This window comes from Cyprinus carpio, chromosome A7 (genome assembly GCF_018340385.1).
Source record: "Cyprinus carpio isolate SPL01 chromosome A7, ASM1834038v1, whole genome shotgun sequence".
In the NCBI taxonomy this organism is placed as follows: Eukaryota; Metazoa; Chordata; class Actinopteri; order Cypriniformes; family Cyprinidae; genus Cyprinus; species Cyprinus carpio.
Window position 1 is genome coordinate 4,589,934 of NC_056578.1, and position 22,776 is coordinate 4,612,709.

Consider the following 22,776-nt stretch of genomic DNA (forward strand, 5'->3'; position numbering starts at 1 on the left):
TTTTTAAATTGATCATCCGAGTCTAATATGACCCATGCACAAATGCATAAATGTGTATTTTATCTAAAATATTATAGATTTATTTTGAAATAAATGTATTTGAAGCACAAAAATGCTAAATAAAAATGATTTCTTAATGATTTTAAACATTATATTTCATGTTAGAGACTGGGGACATGTAACAAACGCTATGTTTTCAGTGTTTTAGGTAGTTTTTATTAATTTAAAAAAAAAATTATATTTAAAGTTTTCAGTCAGATTAATATGCAGGACGCTTTGCTTATTAATAAAAAAATTGTTTATACTTCATTTTCATGCATAATTGTACCCCTTCATTGATTCATATGATATGGATATTTATATTTTGCTATATAATATGATATAATATAATGCTATGTAATAATTATAATAATTAATTATATTGCTATGTAATATAATATAATGTAACTTTCGGTGTAATACATTTTCTAGTGCATGAGGCAAAGAGATTTGCATACTTGAGGAATAGAGGATACTAAGGAAAGAGGTTTGTACTAGATATGCAAACAGTAACATTTTGTGTGTGTGTGTGTGTGTGTGTGTGGTCCTTACTTTCCTAATATAGCTCATTTTTGTTTATAAATATCGTTTCAAGTCAAACTATCGCAATATATATATTATATATATATATATATAGATATAATATATAAGTATATATATATATAATATAGCTCATTTTTGTTTATAAATATCGTTTTAAATCAAAGTATTCTCGGAAGATGAGCAAAATATCCGTCAGAAGAAAAAAAACTCATTTCTAAAAACCGCAACAGTGGAATTTCCCTGAGAGCGAAGCCCCGCCCCTCCGCCGTTCAGAGAGCGCTCGCCGCCCAACACTCCCTCACTCTGATTGGTCCACGCAGCCGTCCGTCACCCCGCTTCCTGCTTTGGTGAAAGTGAGGCATTATTGTGTTTTTATCGGAGCGCAAAAGTGTCGCACTTTAAACCGAGGTGATGACTTTATCGGTAAGTGAACGTTTGTTGTCTGTTTCAGCGTGTTTGGAGTCAAAACGACTTTATCAGACCGCCAGATGCGGGTTTGATGAAGCAGGAAATGTTTTTGGTTCACTTTGCGCGTAGTTTCTCGGTTTGAAACAAAGCGAATTCGATTCGAACTTTGCTTTCATCGTTTAGTAATACCGTTTTTTGTTGTTGTTATTGTTGTTATTTATCAAATGAAGCGTGTTATCTCCTGCTTCAGTGGAGTACGCTGAAGTGTTACTGTCTCGTGCACGCGCAGGTCCGGAGGAGTGCGCGTCATCATGTCCGAAAGTAGAAGGCGACGCTCCCCCAAAATGTTCATGGTCGCGTCCGACTACAAAGTGCAGGACCACCTGGAAGGAACCATTCGGCTGCAGCGGGGGCAGCTGTGTCAGCAGCAGGAGGGAGGAGCGCACAGGAGCGGGAGAGGGGATTACCTGTGGGTGAAGGTGAGGGAGTTTATCTGGCATTACCAGCTGGAAATCCATTTGTGGTGTTAGTGTTATGTGTTTACGTCCTCATAGCGCAGAACAAGTTCTTAAAGCGACAGTACCCTTTATTCCTCACAGGTGATCGATAATGGCTGCGTGGTGAAGGTGGACAGGCAGGTGCTCAGTGAAGTCCCGGCTGAGTTCGCCGGTCTGCTCGAACCCGTCCCTGACCTCGACGTCCGTGTCAAACTGCTGTCCAGGACACAGTTCCTGCAGCGAATGGCTGGTTTAGCGCTGGGATCAGATGTGCGGGTCATCTGGAGCCGCAGCCAATCAGAGCTCGCTGAGGCGGAGCTTCGTTACCGCGGGCCGCTGACGAGGGGAAGCTCTGCCGTTTATTTCGGGGTTCATCTGAAAGTGAGTTTGAATGTCACGTGTGAACAATACACTGCAAAAGACATGTTCGTAATCTTGTTTTCCAGTTATAATATAGATAGAAAGAAGACATTTACTTTATAAGCAAAAATAGTGTGAGATACAACATATACATATACATCATCTAATCACTTTGGCAAATATACCCCCCCACGCCCCTTAAAAAAATAAAAACTGTTTATATATTATTGAAAATTTAATTAATAATAATGTATGATTAATAATAATAATACATTTAGTAAAATATGTTAGTTAGTTAGGAAACAAGACAGGACATTTTTAAAAGTAGCAAAAATAAATAATGAATTATAATTAAATATTTATAAAAAATTATTTATTTTTTTTATATTGTGTTTTTAAATATCTCTTTTTTTTTATATTGTGAATAATAAAAAATGTATTATAATATGTTATATAATCTTTTTCATTAAATTATTTAATATTTCATATAGAATTCTAATAAAATATTAAAATGATTATTAAATTTATTTTTTATTTTACTTTAAAAACATATTTTTACTTATAAATAAGGATTTATAATAAAAATAGTTATTTATTTAAAATGGTGTTATATTTTAATTAAATATTAATAATTGAAATAAAAATGAAATTGAAATAATAATAAAAATAATTGAAATAAAAATGAAATTGAAATAATAATAAAAAATAATTGAACTAAAAATGAAATTGAAATAATAATAAAAATAATTGAAATAAAAATTAAATTGAAATAATAATAAAAATAATTGAAATATTAGATAATTGTATATATGTAATAAATAATAAAAATACATATTCTAAAATTTTGTTTAATTAAATAATGAATTGTTAAATGTTTTCTATAAGATTATACTAGGGTGTTGTAGAATACCATGTGAGAGATCTCTTGCTCTGTCGGTGTCTCTCAGGGATGGGCGGCAGGTCGTGGTAAATGCAACGGCAGCTATAAAGGGCATCAGTTGTTCTCGTGTCCAGACGGCTGCGGTCTGTTCCTCCCGGTCAGCGAGATCACGCTTCCGCGATCGTCCCGCGGCAGCAGCTCCAGCGACCACCAGTCGAACGGCCAGAGTCCCGTCAGCATCCTGTCACGAGGGGTATTCCGGCCGGAGTCGCGGCCCGAATCCCGGCGTGCCACAGCAGCGCTCGGCCGTCGGACAGAGAGTCTGTTTCGTCCCAGGACGAGTGCGTCCAGCGCGGGGAGCGTCCCCTGTTCTGCGGGCCGCTGTCTAACCGGACCCCCTCCACGCTTTATGTGGGAGTTTTACTGGTGAGTTCTGACGTCCCAAGTTGAATGTGAAGTTTTAGTTCACTTTAGGTTTAATGTGTGTGTTTGTGTGTTCAGGATCATCCAGGAGGATCATGGGATGGATATTATAAAAGCACCAAACTGTGCTCCATCCCGTCACCAGAGTTCGGCGCTTTGCTTCCTCTCTCTAAAGTAACCGCAGGTAACATTTCTGCATCAGTTATCAACAATCAAGACTTTAGATAAAATAATATGAAAATGTTGTGTTGTTTTTAGTGTGAAAAAAACACCATGAAACTATCAAATAAGCACATTTGGAATGATTATGATTTTTCTTTTTGTTTTGTTTTTTAAGATGTTTCTTCTGCTCGTCAAGGCTGCATTTATGTGTAAAAACAGTGAAATATTATTATAATTTAAAGTAGGTGTTTTCTATGTGAATCTCTGTTAAACTGTAATTTATTTCTGTGATGCGCAGCTGTATTTTCAGCATCATTACTCCAGTCTTCAGTGTCACATGATCTTCAGAAATCATTCTAATATGATGATTTGCTGCTATGATCTAATATCAGTATAACATTTTATAAGAGTTTCAGTTATTCCAAACTTTTGGTGGCATGCATTATTAATGTTTTAAATATAGAAATGCTTTTATTTAATATAAATATATGTTGGAATTAATCTGGTACACAAACACTCACGAAGAATACTTTATTTAATGAAAAATGAATAAATACTACAATATTACAATAAATAATAAGTATTGCATTAAATATGGTACAATAAATATTATAATAATAAATATTAACATTGAATGTAATGGCAAAAATAATATATTGTTATAATATAATTAACAAAAAATACATAAATTATTAAAAAAAAATTGTGATAATATATTTATATTTTTTAATAGGCCAATATGTCTATTTAAATATATGTGTCATGTGTTTTGTTGAACAGAATCTAGATCCGAACGGTCTCCTCTGGCAGTAACCAGTCCTAAACTGCCACCGCTGCCCGTCCCAAATAAACCCGCCCTTCAGCCGCCATCGCCCAGCAAAGACCCCCCGAACCGGCTGCTCATCCAGCCTTCCATGCTGCTGACGGCCAGACAAGCCCTCCAGCCTCCGTCCTCCTCCGCCCCTAGAGCCGCTCTGAGACGTTCTGAAGCGTTCAGGGCTCACAAACCTGCCCTGCAGCCTCCCGCGGTCCCGCCCAACAAGCCCCAAGCCCCGCCCACAGACCAGTCCCGCCCCTCCAACGGATTCCACAACCTCCCGTCTCCACCAATCGCTGAGCAGAGGGCGGAGTTTGGCACCTGGTTGGAGGTGGGTTCTATGGTGGAGGTGAACGACCCGCCCCTTTTCGGAGTCATTCGCTGGATTGGACAAATCAACAACATCCCGGAACCAGTGGCTGGAATCGAGCTGGTACACAAACAATCTCTTATGCACAAATAAATACATCATATATGAGCAATATCACTGGAGTACGAGAGCTCTATATCAGCACGGCTGTAATCAGGCCAGAGCTGGGGGCAATCACAGCCGCTGATATAGAGCCGGTATCGCTCGAGACCGAGAGTGATATTGCGTTTATACAGCAGTTCGACGGAACGGGTGTAAATACATAAGAAAAACAACAATGAAGTGTCTTTAAAAACCATTTTGTATGGAACTACTTCTTTCCTTTTGCCACAGATTAAAATCTCAGTTTGACAGTTTAACAGCTGAGCACAAGATCTGTTACTAATTAGAAAACGTCACTTTACTTTAGTAATTTTAAGCTCTCTGTATTATATGTAGAGTATTATGAGAGAGAGATGACTGAGCGAGTGTGATTACCTGCATCTGATGCAGCATTCGTTCTTCAGCTCAATCTCATCTTCACCATAAAACATTAGTTTGAATGTCCACTGAGGAAAGCGATATCTTTGTCGCACTGTTCTTTCATCTGTTAAGAGTGATTTCCGATGACAGCGCTGCTCACTGCATCCGATAACTGCATCTTACAAGCTGCTATTAAAAGTAAAAATAACTTCCGTTTCGGTCTCTTTCAATTTAAAAGTATTTACTGCAGACACCTAAAACAGTCTCTTGTCGCCATCTAATGGTGGAACAATGTCACACAAATCACCATTCACGAACACTCACACTGTGTCCTAATACTAAATACTACTATGTATATAAAGTATATTTCTGAATAATAAACAATTTGAGAAACCAAAACGAACTGTTTGTATTAATATATATATATACATATTTATCTCCCTCCCCACCAGGATCAGCGAGCTGTCCGCATGCCACAGATGGCAGTTATCTCGGTGAACGTCACTTTCCACTGTCCTGCTAACAAAGGCCTGTTCGTCAACTGAGGAACTGCAGACGCGACTCCAGGTTTCCTGAGCCTGAGCTGCCCATTAATTCAGGCGACCCGCTGCAACTCCATCGGTGAGCGGAGCGCTCGTCTTCAGCTACAGCTCACTCGGTCCCGATACTATATTAAATATAATATCAAGTATATATTGCATTAAAGCACAATGTTATATAATGCATAAAATTGTAAAATATGTAATATTGCATATTATTATTGCAACAGCAAGGTCTACATTTAGCAATTCAACAAAGTAAATTATTCATTCATATGTTTATACATAATTATAAATAACTTATTTATACACACACACACCACACACACACACATATGATATATATATATATATAATGATATTTTTGTTTTATATATTATATATTTATAAGTTATATAAGTTATAATAAGTTTAATCCAAAATAATTGACTTTGCCAAAATAAATATTGCCTAAATATATAATACTGCATGATGGTACTACTGCAAACAGATTAATAGTACTCAGTACTTAAATGTTATAATTACCGACTGTGAACAAGGACACCTTAAAATACAGTGAACTATAAAGTTTGCAAAATCCTATAACATTGCATGTTATGACTGCAAACAAAAGGTCTTAATTTTTAATGTCAACATATATATATAAATATAGATATATATATATAGATATATGGAATAATCATGCAGAAAGTACAAAATATATAATAGGCCATAGTATTACTGACTACTGCAAAAATCTTGCAGGAATAAGTCTAAATTCTGTAAGGGTCTCATTAACAATTTAATTTAAAAAAAAAATGATGCCTTCGTACATTTTATGTCTTAAACCATAATAATGCTACCTTTGCAAAGGTATGTAATAATGTGTATTAAAGCACAGATAGGGTGCAGTACGTCAGTATGTGTGTGCTTGAGACGAGTGTGCTGGTGTTTTCGTCGTTTGCTAACTGGAGCAGTAAGCGTGTGGAGAGCACACGCCTCCGCTGTCCCGGTCGGACGCCCGCCTGACGTAGAGGCTTCAGACGGGCATTCAAGGTCACCTCAACTCCTCTACCTGGACGCTCTCTCCTTCAGGTACGTGAATCTCCGCGCCTCCATCCGCCGACACAACCCCGACGTGAGCTGCACTGCTGGAGGGACTGGAACATTCAAGAGCAGAAAAATAGATAGATAAAATCACTCAAAATATTACCAAAATGAGGAGTAACGTCGACGATACTGAAATAATGCTGTTATAAATATAAAAAACGTGACTCAACCTTGTGAGTGTGTTTGCTGTGGTGATGATCTTCACTGAGGTTTTTCATCGCTCTCTGGTGTCGCTAATGTTTTCTCCTGTGTTTGTGTGTGTGGGTGGTTTGTGTGTGTGTGTTGTTGTCAGTATGTGTTCTCCGTGCTGCAGCGCGTTCAACTGGCTGCTGTTTTGTGGCCTGGGGTATAAAAAACAAAAAACAAAAAATAATTTAATTTATAAACTGGGAAAATAAAAAAAAAATAAAGTGTGTGTGTCAGTATGTTCTCGTGCTGCAGCTCGTTCGACTGGCTGCTGTTTTGGCCGGTTGGAGCTCAGAACAATCCCATCAGTCAAAGCGCTCAGGATCTGCTGCGCTGCGAGATCGTCAATCCAAACAAACTGATGAAAAAAAATTACAAAAAAAAAAAAAACAACAAAAAAAACATAAAAAATAAAAAAAAAAAAAAAAAAAAAAAACAAAAAAAAAAAAATAAAAAAAAAGTTAAAAAATAAATAAAATAAAATGTAAAGAAAAATTTAACATAATTTTTTAAAAAAAAAAAAAAATTCAATAAAAAAAAAAAAAATAAATATTTAATAAAAAAAACTGTAACAATAAAAAAAAAAAAAAAACAAAAACACAACAAAATAACAAGTCCAAAATATTTTTTAAAATTTTTAAATAAAAAATAAATTACAAAATAAAAAAAAAAAATAAACAAAAAAAATTTAAATTAAAAAAAAAAATAAAAAAACAAAAAATAAAAAATTACTAAGGCAAATAATTTTAAATTAAAAATTTAAAAAAATTTAAAAAAATTTAAAATGTACCAAAAAATAAAAAAAACAAAAACTAAAAAAAAAAAAAAAAAAATGTAAATTAAAAATAAAAAAAACCAAAAAAATAAAAAAAAAAAAAACACAAAAAATCTAAACAACCAAAAAAAAAACAAGAAAACAAAAATCCCAAAAAAAACAAAAAAAAAAATGTAAAATTATTTATATTATAAATAGATTTACGCCGGTTTAAAAATAAAAAAACCAAAAATTCAAAAAAAAAAAAAAAAAAAAAACAACTTAAAATGCTTCTAAAAAAGGTTGAACCGCTTCTGAAAATAAATATTAAAAATATAAAATTTTAAAGAAAAATCAAACAAAATAAAAAAAAAAAAAAAACAAATTAAAAACAAAAAAATAAACAAAAAAAAAAAAAAAAAAAATAATCCAAAAAATTAAAACATACAAAAACAATAAAAAATTAAAAACCAAAAAATACACTATAATAAAAAAAAAAAAAAAAAACATAAAAAAAAAAAAAAAAATACTAAAAAGAATAAATAATACATTAAAAAATAAAAAACATTAAAAAAAAAAAAAAAAAAAAAAAAAAAAAAAAAAAATTATTACAAAAAATTAAACACAACATAAAAAATAAATCACACATACATACCAAAAAAATAGGTCTGTTCCTCCCGGTCAGCGAGATCACGCTTCCGCGATCGTCCCGCGGCAGCAGCTCCAGCGACCACCAGTCGAACGGCCAGAGTCCCGTCAGCATCCTGTCACGCGCTGCGGAGTCCGGCCCGAATCCCGGCGTGCCGCAGCCGCTCGGCGTCGGACAGAGAGTCTGTTTCGTCCAGGACGAGTGCGTCCAGCGCGGGAGCGTCCTGTTCTGCGGGCCGCTGTCTAACCGGACCCCCTCCACGCTTTATGTGGGAGTTTTACTGGTGAGTTCTGACGTCCCGAGTTGAATGTGAAGTTTTAGTTCACTTTAGGTTTAATGTGTGTTTGTGTGTTCAGGATCATCCAGGAGGATCATGGGATGGATATTATAAAAGCAGCAAACTGTGCTCCATCCCGTCACCTGAGTTCGGCGCTTTGCTTCCTCTCTCTAAAGTAACCGCAGGTAACATTTCTGCATCAGTTATCAACAATCAAGACTTTAGATAAAATAATATGAACAAATGCTGTCAGGCTTTGAATGAACAAAAAACACCATGAAACTATCAAATAAGCACATTTGGAATGATTATGATTTTTTTTTTTTTTTTTTTTAAGATGTTTCTTCTGCTCATCAAGGCTGATTTATGTGTAAAAATAGTGAAATATTATTATAATTAAAAAAACAGCTGTTTTCTATTGTGAATCTCTGTTAAAGTGTAATTTATTTGTGTGATGCGCAGCTGTATTTTTCAGCATCATTACTCCAGTCTTTCAGTGTCACATGATCTTCAGAATCATTCTATATGATGATTTGCTGCTATGATCTAATATCAGTATAACATTTTATAAGAGTTTCAGTTATTCCAAACTTTTGGTGGCATGCATTATTAATGTTTTAAATATAGAAATGCTTTTATTTAATATAAATATATGTTGGAATTAATCTGGTACACAAACACTCACGAAGAATACTTTATTTAATGAAAAATGAATAAATACTACAAATATTACAATAAAATAATAAGTATTGCATTAAATATGGTACAAGGATAATATTATAATAATAAATATTAACATTGAATGTAATGGCAAAAATAATATATTGTTATAATATAATTAACAAAAAACTATAAAATTATTAAAAAAAAAAATTGTGATAATATTTATATTTTTTAATAGGCCGATATGTCTATTTAAATAAATGTGTCATGTGTTTTGTTGAACAGAATCTAGATCCGAACGGTCTCCTCTGGCAGTAACCAGTCCTAAACTGCCACCGCTGCCCGTCCCAAATAAACCCGCCCTTCAGCCGCCATCGCCCAGCAAAGACCCCCCGAACCGGCTGCTCATCCAGCCTTCCATGCTGCTGACGGCCAGACAAGCCCTCCAGCCTCCGTCCTCCTCCGCCCCGAAAGCCGCTCTGAAATGCTCATTTAGGCTTCAGACACAACCTGCCCTGCAGCCTCCCGCGGTCCCGCCCAACAAGCCCCAAGCCCCGCCCACAGACCAGTCCCGCCCCTCCAACGGATTCCACAACCTCCCGTCTCCACCCAATCGCTGAGCGAGAGGGCGGAGTTTGGCCACCTGGTTGGAGGTGGGGTTCTATGGTGGAGGTGAACGACCCGCCCCTTTTCGGAGTCATTCGCTGGATTGGCCAAATCAACAACATCCCGGAACCAGTGGCTGGGAATCGAGCTGGTACACAAAACAATCTCTTATGCAACAAATAAATACATCATATATGGAGCAATATCACTGGAGTACGAGAGCTCTATAGTCAGCACGGGCTGTAATCAGGGCCAGAGCTGGGGCAATCACAGCCGCTGATATAGAGCCGGTATCGCTCGAGACCGAGAGTGATATTGCGTTTTACAGCAGTTCGACGGAACGGGTGTAAAATACATAAGACAAAAACAACAATGAAGTGTCTTTTAAAAACCATTTTTGTATGGAACTACTTCTTTCCTTTTGCCACAGATTAAAAATCTCAGTTTGACAGTTTAACAGCTGAGCACAAGATCTGTTACTAATTAGAAAACATTATTTTAGTAACAAAGTAATTTTAAGCTCTCTGTATTATGTAGAATATTATGAGAGAGAGATGACTGAGCGAGTGTGATTAGCATTCGTTCTTCAGCTCATTCTCATCTTCACAATAAAACATTAGTTTGAACTGTCCGCTGAGGAAAGCGATATCTTTGTCGCACTGTGTCTTTCATCTGTTAAGAGTGATTTCCGATGACAGCGCTGCTCACTGCATCCGATAACTGCATCTTACAAGCTGCTATTAAAAGTAAAAATAACTTCCGTTTCGGCTCTTTTTCAATTTAAAAGTATTTACTGCAGACACCTAAAACAGTCTCTTGTCGCCATCTAATGGTGGAACAATGTCACACAAATCACCATTCACGAACACTCACACTGTGTCCTAATACTAAATACTACTATGTATATAAAGTATTATTTATTGAATAATAAACAATTTGAGAACCAAAAACGAACTGTTGTATTAATATATATATATACATATTTATCTCCCTCCCCACCAGGATCAGGAGCTGTCCGCTGCCACAGATGGCAGTTATCTCGGTGAACGTCACTTCCACTGTCCTGCTAACAAAGGCCTGTTCGTCAAACTGAGGAACTGCAGACGCGACTCCAGGTTTCCTGAGCCTGAGCTGCCCATTAATCAGGTCGACCGCTGCAACTCCATCGGTGAGCGGAGCGCTCGTCTTCAGCTACAGCTCACTCGGTCCCGATACTATATTAAATATAATATCAAGTATATATTGCATTAAAGCACAATGTTATATAATGCATAAAATTGTAAAAATATGTAATATTGCATATTATTATTGCAACAGCAAGGTCTACATTTAGCAATTCAACAAAGTAAATTATTCATTCATATGTTTATACATAATTATAAATAACTTATTTATACACACACACACACACACACACATATATATATATATATATATAATATATTTTTGTTTTATATTTATATATTTTATAAGTTATATAAGTTATAATAAGTTTAATCCAAAATAATGGACTGCAAAATAAATATTGCTAAATATATAATAATGCATATTGTTACTGCAAACATATTAATATTACTCAGTACTTAACTGTATAATTACACTGGAACAAGGACACCTTAAAATACAGTGAACTATAAAGTTGCAAAATATATAACATTGCATGTTATTACTGCAAAAAAAAAGGTCTTAAGTTTAATTTAAACATATATATATATATATATATATATATATATATATATATATGCATAATAATGCAGAAAGTACAAAATATATAATAATGCATATTATTACTGCAAAAATATTGCAGGAATAAGTCTTAAATTCTGTAAGGTTCTCATTTAACAATTTAATTTAAAAAAAAAATGATGCCTTCGTACATTTATGCTTAATCCATAATAATGCATACCTTTGCAAAGTATGTAATAATGTGTATTACAGCAGCAGATATGGGTGCAGTATTGTCAGTAGTGTGTGTGCTGAGCGAGTGTGATGGTGTGTTTCAGCGTTTGCTAACTGGAGCAGTAAGCGTGTGGAGGAGCACACGCCTCCGCTGTCCGGTGCGGACGCCCGTCTGACGTACGAGGGCTTCAAGAAGGGCATTCAGGGTCACCTCAACTCCTGCTACCTGGACGCGTCTCTCTTCAGGTACGTGAAGCTCCGCGCCTCCATCCGGCCGACACACACCCGACGTGAGCTGCACTGCTGGAGGACTGTAAACATTCAAGCAGAAAAATAGATAGATAAAATCTAACTCAAAATATTAACCAAAATGAGGAGTAAGTCGATGATACTGAAATAATGCTGTTATAAATATTTAAAAGCGTGACTCACAGTGTGAGTGTGTTTGCTGTGTGATGATCTTCACTGAGGGTTTTCATCGCTCTCTGTGTCGCTAATGTTTCTCTGTGTGTGTGTGTGTGTGTGTGTGTGTGTGTGTGTGTGTGTCAGTATGTTCTCGTGCTGCAGCTCGTTCGACTGGCTGCTGTTTTGGCCGGTTGGGTGTGTGTGTGTTTGTGTGTGTGTATGTTGTGGTGATGATGTTCTTTGGTGTGGGTGTTTTTTTGGCCGGTTGGAGCTCAGAACAATCCCATCAGTCAAAGCGTGTGTGTGTACACACACTGACATACATCTAAACAGCTTCTGTCACTATGACAGACCGTTGAGAAACACTTGATCATCCTGATCATGAGTGTTTTTAGATGATGTAAGAATCTTCTGTCATGTGTGGTGTGTGTGTTGTGTTGTGGTGTGTGTGTGTTGTGTGTTTCCCTGCAGGTAATATGGATATGTGTGTGCCCCTGTGTTTTAAAACCATGGCTTTGCGCAAACTACGAATAATGACAAGAAAAACTACTGAAAGAAGAAACAGCCGATTCAGGATTTACCAACGAGGAGAAAGGTGTGTGTGTGTGTGTCTGTGTGTGTGTGTGTGTGTGTGTGTGTGTGTGTGTGTGTGTGTGTGTACACAGTTACAATAATAATAATGCTGCAGTACTTCTGTCATACTTCTGCTGTTTCTATAGTGTATTTATAACCATTCAGGAGACTGACAGCTGGTGTGTGTGTGTGTGTGTGTGTGTGTGTGTTCAGATCCAGAGGAATTGCTCAACCAGCTTTTCCTGCTTCTCCAGGTTGAGCCGCTTCTGAAGATCAGGTCTGTGTTTGTTTTTACGGAAAGTCCTGGAAATGAACAAAACCATTAAAAAGTTATTCTCCATCAGATTTAATGTGCTGTACATCGCTCTTATCGAGTTTGTTCTCTATGATGTCATTTATTTGTGTGTATTTGTTGCAGTAATCCCGACTCGTGTGTGTGTGTGTGTGTGTGCAGGTCTGTGAGTCAGAAAGCGCAGGAGTGTTTCATCTATCAGCTCTTTCCTCCGGCCGTCTCCCCGTCGTCTCCGGTGCTCTCTCCGCTCGTGTCTCCGGGGCTCCTGCGCGTCTCCAGCGTCCAGGCGTTACTCGAGTCCTCCTTCATGCACTCGGGACTCAAGCTCACGGAGGTGACGGCGCACACACACCTACAGACACACAGTGTGAGACACTCCGACGCTCATCTGATCGCGCCGCTGTTGTTTTCTTCAGGCTCCGTCCTGCTTGCCGCTCCTCATGCCCAGATTCGGCAAAGAGTTCAAGATGTTTGACGCCATCCTGCCCTCGCTGAGCCTGGACATCACCGACCTGCTGGACGAGAGTCAGAGCGCTGCACTCATGCACACTGATTACTTCATTCTTATTTCTATTATTTGTATTTATGATTAAATATTTGTAACATTTAATGAAATATTTTGTTTATTCATTTGTATTTTTTTGTTATTGTGTTGTATTTTAAACTAAATGTATATAATGGAATATTTATTTTATTTAAAAATATTTTTATTTCTTTATTGTTCATTATCATTCATACTATTTCTTCATTATTATTTGTCATATAAAATATTTTAAGAAGTGTTTATTTTTTATTTGTTTATTTATCCATAGATTTTTTCCATTATTCATTTTTAGTTATTTAGTTCCATTAATCATTAATTATTGTATTATAATTAAAGAATTTTCTTATTTTTTTATTAAATGTCAGTTAGTGAATTTTTGTTTTCATTGATATTATTTAGTGTTTTATTGTTGTTTCGTATTTTAGTGTTTATTTTATTGTAAATATATGTGAGAAAATATTTTAAAATTATTATGTTCTTTATTTTATATTATATATCAGATTTATTTGAATTATTTACAAAATATTTTTGTTTTTTATTTATTCATTATTCATTTTCATTCATATTGATTTTCTGCATTATTTATTAATTTTTTTTATATTATTTATTCAATTATAATTATGCTTATTTGATACTTTATCATGCATTTTTTAATGTAATATTTTTATTTCAAATACCTTTATTTCTTTATCACATTTATTTTATAATAACTATATTTTTGATAAACAAAGGTAAAAAAGTATATGTAAAAAAAATTTTTTTTCTTTCTTCATATAGCATATTTTATTCACTTATTGTTTATTGTGTGTGTGTGTGTGTGTGTGTGTGTGTGTGTGTGTGTGTGTGTGTGTGTGTGTGTGTGTGTGTGTGTGTGTGCAGCTCTGCGGCAGTGCAGTATCTGTCAGTCGGTGGCGCAGTGGGAGTGTCTGCAGTGTTACGAGGATGTTGACATCACACCTGGACAGTTAAAACAGTACTGCAACACCTGTAACACACAGGTAACACACTCACACACACACACACTCTCACACAATCATAAGTCCAGTCACCTTTAATTATGTAGTGCTTTTAACATTACAGATTGTGTCAAAGCAACTGAACAACATTAATTAGGAAAACAGTGTCAATAATGCAAAATAACAGTTAAAGGCAGTTCATCATTGAATTCAGTGATGTCATCATGCAGCTCAGTTCAGTTTAAATAGTATCTGTGCAATCATTTGCAATCAAGTCAATGATATCGCTGTAAATGAAGTGTGCCCAACTAAGCAAGCCAGATCAGGACAGCGGCAAGGAACCAAAACTCCATCGGTGACAGAATGGAGAAAAAAAACCTTGGGAGAAACCAGGCTCAGTCGGGGGCCAGTTCTCCTCTGACCAGACGAAACCAGCAGTTCAATTCCAGGCTGCAGGATCTGCCGCCCGCAGTTGACTTTGATATTCTAGGTATTATCAAATTGCCAGAGTTTTGAGAACGGAGCGGACGTGGAGGACTATAATGTAACAAGAGCTTGTTTAAATACTGAGGTGCTAAACCATTCAGGGCTTTATAAGTAATAAGCAAGATTTAAAAATCTATGCGATGTTTGATAGGGAGCCAGTGCAGTGTTGACAGGACCGGGCTAATATGATCATACTTCCTGGTTCTAGTAAGAACTCTAGCTGCTGCATTTTTGGAGAAATATAGAGCTGAGTATCATCAGCATAACAGTGAAAGCTAACACCGTGTTTCCTGATGATATCTCCCGAGGGTAACATGCAAAGCAGCGGTTCTCAATTCCAGTCCTCGCGTCTCCCCGCTTTGCACATTTTGTGTGTATCTCTTATTGCGTCAGACATTGTTATATTTGACTGTAAGTGCCCTGTGAAGTGGACATCAGGTGTATGCGACTGGAATTCAGAACCGCTGGTGTAAAGCGTGAAGAGTAACGGCCCTAGTACTGAGCCTTGAGGTACTCCATACTGCACTTGTGATCGATATGATACCTCTTCATTCAACGCTACAAACTGATGGCGGTCATATATGTACGATTTAAACCATGCTAATGCACTTCCATTAATGCCAACAAAGTGTTCTAGTCTATGCAAAAGAATGTTGTGGTCAATAGTGTCGAACGCAGCACTAAGATCCAATAGCACTAATAGAGAGATACAACTACGATCAGATGATAAGAGCAGGTCATCTGTAATTCTAAGGAGAGCAGTCTCAGTACTATGATACGGTCTAAATCCTGAATCACACACACACTCACACTCTCTCTCACACACACACTCTCTCTCACACACACACACACACACTCACTCTCTCGTGTCTGCCGTCTCTGTCAGGTTCACACACATAAGAAGCGTCAGACGCACCGGCCGGTGGAGGTGCGGGGGCCCCGGGGCTGCTGGGAAGGGCCGGTTCATGGGGCCCGTCAGCTGATGGATCTGTTCGCCGTCACCTGCATCGAGACGAGTCACTACGTGAGCTTCGTCAAACACGGCCCCGGGGCCACGGACTGGCTGTTCTTCGACAGCATGGCTGACCGAGAGGGTAACGTTTCATTAGATAATTCAGATTATATTCAAATATATCTAGTATTATTCCTTTTTATTTCTAAAAAAAATTGTTTTAATCATCTGTTTTCATTTGTATTTTATATTTGTATTATTTTTATTGTTTTTTATTTTAATAATTATTTTATTGTATTTTTTGTTTTTATTATTAAATTTTTTTATTAGCTTTAATGCTCATATTCTTTGAACAACTGTTTTATTCTGTATATTTAATCTGATTGGACAGTGACAGTGATCCTCTAATTATGATTTAATTATATAATTCATATTTAAATATATGAATTATATATTATATACTGTTATATGTTATATTCTGTTATATTTACTATCATTTTTTTAATTATATAAATTATATTTATTAATTATATATATATATATATTTTTTTTTTAGTATTTTAATGCTTAGTTTTAGTTCCTGTCATTTATATTTTTTTAAATGCATTTTTTTTTCTGTGTGTATTATTTTAATGCTTAGTGTACTGATCTGTGTCTGTGTCTCTGTCTGTCTGTGCGTGTGTGTCTGTCTGTGTGTGTGTGCGCGCGTGTCTGTTTCTGTGTGTGTGTGTGTGTGTGTGTGTGTCTGTCTGTGTGTGTGTGTGTGTGTGCGCGCGTGTCTGTTTCTGTGTCTGTGTGTGTGTGTGTGTTTGTGTGGGTGTTTCTGTGTGTGTGTGTGTGTGTCTGTTTCTGTGTGTGTGTGTGTGTGTGTCTGTTTCTGTGTGTGTGTGGTGTTCTGTGTGTGTGTGTGTCTGGTTGGTGTGTGTGTGTGTGTCTGTTTCTGTGTGTGTGTGTCTGTTTCTGTGTGTGTCTGTCTGTTTCTGTGTGTGTGTCTGTTTCTGTGTGTGTGTGTGTGTGTGTGTGTTTCTGTTGTGTTTGTGTGTGTGTGTGTGTTTCTGTGTGTGTGTCTATTTCTGTTGTCTGTTGTGTGTGTGTGTGTGTGTCTGTGTGTGTTCTGTGCTTTTGTGTTTGTTTGTGTGTGTGTCTGTTTCTGTGTGTGTGTGTCTGTTTCTGTGTGTGTGTGTCTGTTTCTGTGTGTGTGTGTGTGTTTCTGTGTGTGTGTGTGTGTGTGTGTGTGTGTGTGTGTGTGTGTGTGTGTCTGTTTCTGTGTGTGTGTGTGTGTGTCTGTTTCTGTGTGTGCGCGCGTGTCTGTTTCTGTGTGTGTGTGTGTGTCTGTTTCTGTGTGTGTGTGTGTGTGTCTGTTTCTGTTTCTGTGGTGTGTGTGTGTGTGTGTTTGGTGTGTGTGTGTGTGTGTGTGTGTGTGTGTGTGTGTGTGTGTGTGTGTGTGTGTGTGTCTGTTTCTGTGTGTGTGTGTGTGTGTGTCTGTTTCTGTGTGTGTGTGTCTGTCTGTTTCTGTGTGTGTGTGTGTGTGTGTGTGTGTGTGTCTGTCTGTTTCTGTGTGTGTGTTTGTGTGTGTGTGTGTGTCTGTTTCTGTGTGTGTGTGTGTCTGTTTCTGTGTGTGTGTGTGTCTGTTTATGTGTGTGTCTGTTTCTGTGTGTGGTGTCTGTTTGTTTCTGTGTGTGTGTGTGTTGTGTTCTGTGTGTGTGTTGTCGTGTATGTGTGTCTGTTTCTGTGTGTTTCTGTGTGTGTGTGTTTCTGTTGTGTGTTCTGTTGTGTTTGGTGTGTGTCTGTCTGTTTCTGTGTTGTGTGTGTTGTTTGTGTGTGTGTGTGTGTGTGTGTGTGTCTGTTTCTGTGTGTGTGTGTGTGTCTGTTCTTGGTGTGTGTGTGTGTGTGTGTTTGTGTCTGTGTGTGTGTGTGTGTTGTGGTGTGTGTGGCGTCTGTGTGTGTGTGTGTGTGTGTCTGTTTCTGTGTGTGTGTGTGTCTGTTTGTTTCTGTGTGTGTGTGTGTGTGTGTGGTCTGTTTTGTGTGTGTGTGTGTCTGTGTCTGTGTGTGTGTGTGTGTCTGTGTGTGTGTGTGTGTGTCTGTTTCTGTGTGTGTGTGTGTCTGTTTGTTTGTGTGTGTGTGTGTCTGTTTCTGTGTGTGTGTGTGTGTCTGTTTCTGTGTGTGTGTGTGTGTGTCTGTTTCTGTGTGTGTGTGTGTGTCTGTTTCTGTGTGTGTGTGTGTGTGTCTGTTTCTGTGTGTCTGTGTGTGTGTGTGTGTGTGTGTGTGTGTGTGTGTGTGTGTGTGTGTGTGTGTGTGTGTGTGTGTGTGTGTGTGTGTGTGTCTTGTGTGGTTGTGTGTCGTATATCTGTGGGTGTGTGTGCGTGTGTGCGTGTGTGTGCGTGTGTGTGTGTGTGTGTGCGTGTGCGTGCGTGCGTGCGTGTGTGTGTGTGTGTGTGCAGGAGGAGAGAACGGCTTTAACGTGCCGCAGGTGCGCTCGTGTCCGGAGGTGGGTCGTTATCTGAGTCTGTCGGTGGATGAAGTGTCTCGTCTGGACGCCTCGTCTCTCAGAGACCCTGTCCGCCGCCTGCTGTGTGACGCCTACATGTGTCTGTACCACTGCCCTCAGCTCTCGCTCTACAAATAACACCGCTTCTGCCTGGACACAAATACATATAAATACATATCACAATGCAGCACAGGAGGACAGTGTGACTCTAAACAGTTTTTTTAACAGATTTTTAACAGAATGCAGTGTATGCTTATGTATGTTTACAAATGTAAATGTTTAATTTTATAAAAAGAAACTGAATTACATGCTTGTGTGCTTTGGTGTGTTTTTTTCCTTCTGATGGGCATCGAAATAATTATGACAATGTTAGATTTTGGAGGTCCCAGTGGGGCAGTGATGTACGGATGTCACACGGCACAGAGCGATCAGCAGGTGTCACCATTTTAAAAAATAAGTTTGCTGGTGAGATTCTACACTTTGTCAGTGATCCCAAGGGTCATTTTATCTTATTAGTGGTCTCACTTGGTCAGACCATCTCGGTTTTACTAAATGTGTATGGGTAAAATACTTCTATAGAAAATATCACTATAATGGAGACGATCAGTGAAAATATACAGTACTGATTAAATAAATACCCCAGTGCTGTTCTTCTTTTAGGTGGGGATTTCAGTATGGTTTTAAATAGTGATTTAGATAGATTTCCCCTAGAGCTGCTTCTGTAAGTCCAGTTATGAATAATTTTATGTTGCGCTTTTATATGTTGTTGATATATGGAGAGAAATATATCCACAGCAGAGACTCTATACGTAGAGCAGCAAGGACCGTTCTAAGCAGTCCCGAATAGATTACCTGCTCATTTCCCAAAGCCTCAAATAGTTGTTAATCAGTCAGCATTCATGCTACAGATTACAGATCCCAGTGCCGTCTCTCTTAGGATTTGTCTTTTTATCTTTTTCGTATTGGAAATTTAACAATTATCTTCTCCTTTTTGAAGATGTTAAGAAGAATATTAAATTATTGATTGAGCAGTACTGGAGAAGAGCTTTAGTGTTAGATTCATATTGTAGACAATTGCTTATATTAGATCTAGACAAAAATGGCTGGAAGAGGGAGAATGTAACATCATATTTTTTCAGATTAGAAAAGAGTTGCCTAAAAAAAATCAGCCCGTACTTTTCTGGAGTCTGTAGAATGTAAGACTATCTCAAGAGATGAGAGAAATCTTTGTGATAGTGAAATGACTTTATCTGAAGTTAGCAACTCAATTCTAGAACTTAAAAACAATAAATCTCTCGGAACGGACGGATTTACTGCAGAGTTTTATAAACAGTTCTCTAAAGAATTGTCTCATTTTTTACTCAAGGTTTTTGAAGAAAGCATACAGAATGAGGCTGTCCCCCGACTCTCACTCAAGGCTTAATTACTTTACTTCCGAAACCTAAAGATTTACTCTTAATTGACATTTGGCGTCCCATTTCTCTGCTAAACAATGACTATACAATTTTAGCTATCATGTTTGCTAAAAGACTAAAATCTGTATTGGGTTCTCTTATAGATGAGACACAATCTGATTTTTGTTTGTTTTTTTATTTTGAACAAAAGACACATCGTTAACAATATAAGGTTGATTCTTGATTTATTAAATTATTCAGACTTGATTCAGGAGGACAGCTTCATTCTTTTCTTAGATTTCTATAAGACTTTCGATTCTTTAATTTATAATTAATTCATTAGATAAATTTGGTTTTGGGGAAATGTTTTGCAGAGTAATTAAAACCCTTTACAATAAAGTGCTTCGATTAAATGAAAGAATGGCACTTCACCAAGGTTTAGTTTATCCAGAGGAGTGAGACAAGGTTGTCCTCTTTCTCCCTGTTTATTTCTTCTTTGTGTGCAGCTACTGTCAACATTTGTATGTGGAAGTGCTATTCAGGGCATCCGTGTAGCGGATCGAGAAATATTCATTAGTCAATCAGCAGATGACACCACCTTATTTTTAAGAGATGCTTCCCAAATCTCTAATCTCTAATTAATTATATAAAACTGTTCTCTGAAGCTTCAGGTCTTAATCTAAACATAAGCAAATATGAATTAATGTCTATTAAAGACTGTACAGCACCCACCATATTTAAGCATTGTGATCACTAAAAATCAAGATAAAAGATATACCGTGAATTTTGACCCGGTTATAATAAAAGCCCAAAGAATTGTCCCTTGTCATGGACGCTATTCCTAAAGGAGCTGTTATGATTTTAAGGGACTCTGTTCGATCATCCAGCACTTTTTCTATTTCTTTAGACCCATTAGAAATCCCAGGAGGAAAACTATGCTTTTTGTCACATCCTTCACCACGTAACTATAAGATAAGATATCTTTTTCAAAAGGAGCTTGTAACAACTCCATATGTGGTGTCTTATTGGAAGAACACACCTGTTGAGGGAGGGACGACACGAAGGCTCTAATATCACTGCAGCTCAGTTAAAGTATTTAATCAGAATCTGCTCATATCTATACGATCCTCTTTTATCTGTTAAACGGTCCGGACTGAGAGCTGCTGGACTTGTTAGTTTTATTCTGTAATGTTCTACAAGACTTCCTCCAGGTCTGTGTGAAATTATGGAGCGACACGAAGTTTTGTCGGATTATCATACAGTATGCATCAATATGACACAGTTTTTACTGTCATGATGTGTGTATAAACGAGTGTAAAAAACCGAATTACAGTGCTTTTTTCCGATCACTTATTTTGGGCACTTTTGTGTGTGTGTGTGTGTGTGTGTGTGTGTGTGTGTGTGTGTATATATATATATATATATATATATATATATATATATATATATATATATATATATATATATACACATACATACATAACGAGTTAATTATATTAAAGTTGCAGTCCGTGACTCTAGGCGCTCTAGCGGTTAATAAACAGAACTGCGTGCGTCTTGCGGAAGAACACTGTAGAGAACTGCATGCGTCTCTGTTTATGTCATTGACGAATCACGCGGGTACTGAGCTACTCCGCAGCGGGTACCTACCCGAACCAGTCAAATAGTCCGAATATAAACACTTATTAGTGATTCAGGACAGGCCAAAAACACGGTCTGGAAACCGGATTCATGGCGTACTCGCTTATTATATAAATTTTGAACACAAAAAAGTTAAGGAGTGTAGCTTTTTAAGTTTAGGTAAAGTTAAGATCTGATTCATATTTCACCGTAAATGCGGTTTTATTTTATATATATATATATATATATATATATATATATATATATATATATATATATATATATATATATATATAATTTTTTTCATATTAAAATCTTTTTGATTTTCAAATTTTAGCTTAAAGGAAAAAGGAAAGGAAAGATATTTTAAAGACATATTATAGACATATTTATTAAAGAAAATTGCTTTTTTATTATTAAAATCGGCTACTAAGTATAATGAAAATTATTATCATAAGACACTACAAGTCAAAGTTTAAAAGTTGATCTCATTTTCTCAGTTTTTTTTTCTGAGAACTGTTGATTTGGAGGGGTGAGGTGTTTCAGAATGAAACTATTTCTCTGGATTAGAGACGAGAATGTTTTACGATGATTTCACAACAGAGACTGAGCTGAGCGGAGCTGGATTTACTAGTTCAGCCTCATATCAGGCGCTCCTCTGATGTGTGAGATCTCAGACCTGACAGATGTTTCTGTGTGTGTGATCTCATGATGAATGCTGGAGACGAGGGCCTCGCCCTGAGAACATGACAGACCAGAACCAAACCTGCTTGTTTGTGTGAGAGTGTAATCATCTCTTCTGGGGTCAGTGACCTCTCAGAGAAACACACACAAGGAAAGCGCTACATGGATCAAATATCCAACCTGAGAGGAGCAGATGCTTCTCAAACACAAAGTCTGTTTCTCAGACTCATGAGAAACTACAGCTGAAGGTGTAAACACTTAGCTGATACTCTAAAATACTCTTTTAATAAAAAGTCATAAATATGAATGACTCTGTGTTCTGTCAAATAAGACTCATCGTGTGATTTCAGTGTTTATGACAAATACTGTGTTCAAGTCTACATTAGGCTTTTAAAAATATAGAACAGTGTTTGAATAGATTTTATTCTGCAGGGTTTTACTGAAGATATGAAGATTCACCATGTCCCACATTGTTGTAGTTAACTTAATTATACACTTATAGTTATTTGTTTGAAGCGTTTATGGTGATATTAAGGTATTTACGCAAAAATAACACAATTACACATTGGCTGATTTTTTTGTCTTTATTCACATAGTATACAGAACAATATATATATATAAAATAAAAACCAAAATCCAGAGAAAAAAAACATTTACATAAGGTTAAACATTGTAATTTTTGACTTTAAGGTTTTATAATCTATCAGAAAAACTGGATTCTTGGCTCAATTTTTATTTTTATTTTTATTTACTTTACGC

General features: G+C 36.8%; 1 protein-coding gene across 1 annotated transcript; it reads left to right on the plus strand.

The window, feature by feature from the left end:
- The first annotated feature begins 849 nt into the window (after positions 1 to 849).
- On the plus strand, positions 850 to 18,627 carry si:cabz01101003.1 (ubiquitin carboxyl-terminal hydrolase CYLD). The gene is given in 20 exon segments (XM_042759392.1): positions 850 to 1,005; positions 1,280 to 1,469; positions 1,590 to 1,868; positions 2,795 to 2,994; positions 8,248 to 8,461; positions 8,535 to 8,640; positions 9,404 to 9,774; positions 9,776 to 9,862; positions 9,864 to 9,875; positions 10,727 to 10,892; positions 11,728 to 11,869; positions 12,173 to 12,223; positions 12,300 to 12,333; positions 12,500 to 12,623; positions 12,815 to 12,878; positions 13,056 to 13,227; positions 13,310 to 13,418; positions 14,317 to 14,435; positions 15,766 to 15,973; positions 18,273 to 18,627. Coding segments are annotated over 19 exon segments (2,811 nt in total). The 5' UTR covers positions 850 to 1,005; positions 1,280 to 1,301; the 3' UTR covers positions 18,458 to 18,627.
- The last annotated feature ends 4,149 nt before the right edge of the window (positions 18,628 to 22,776 follow it).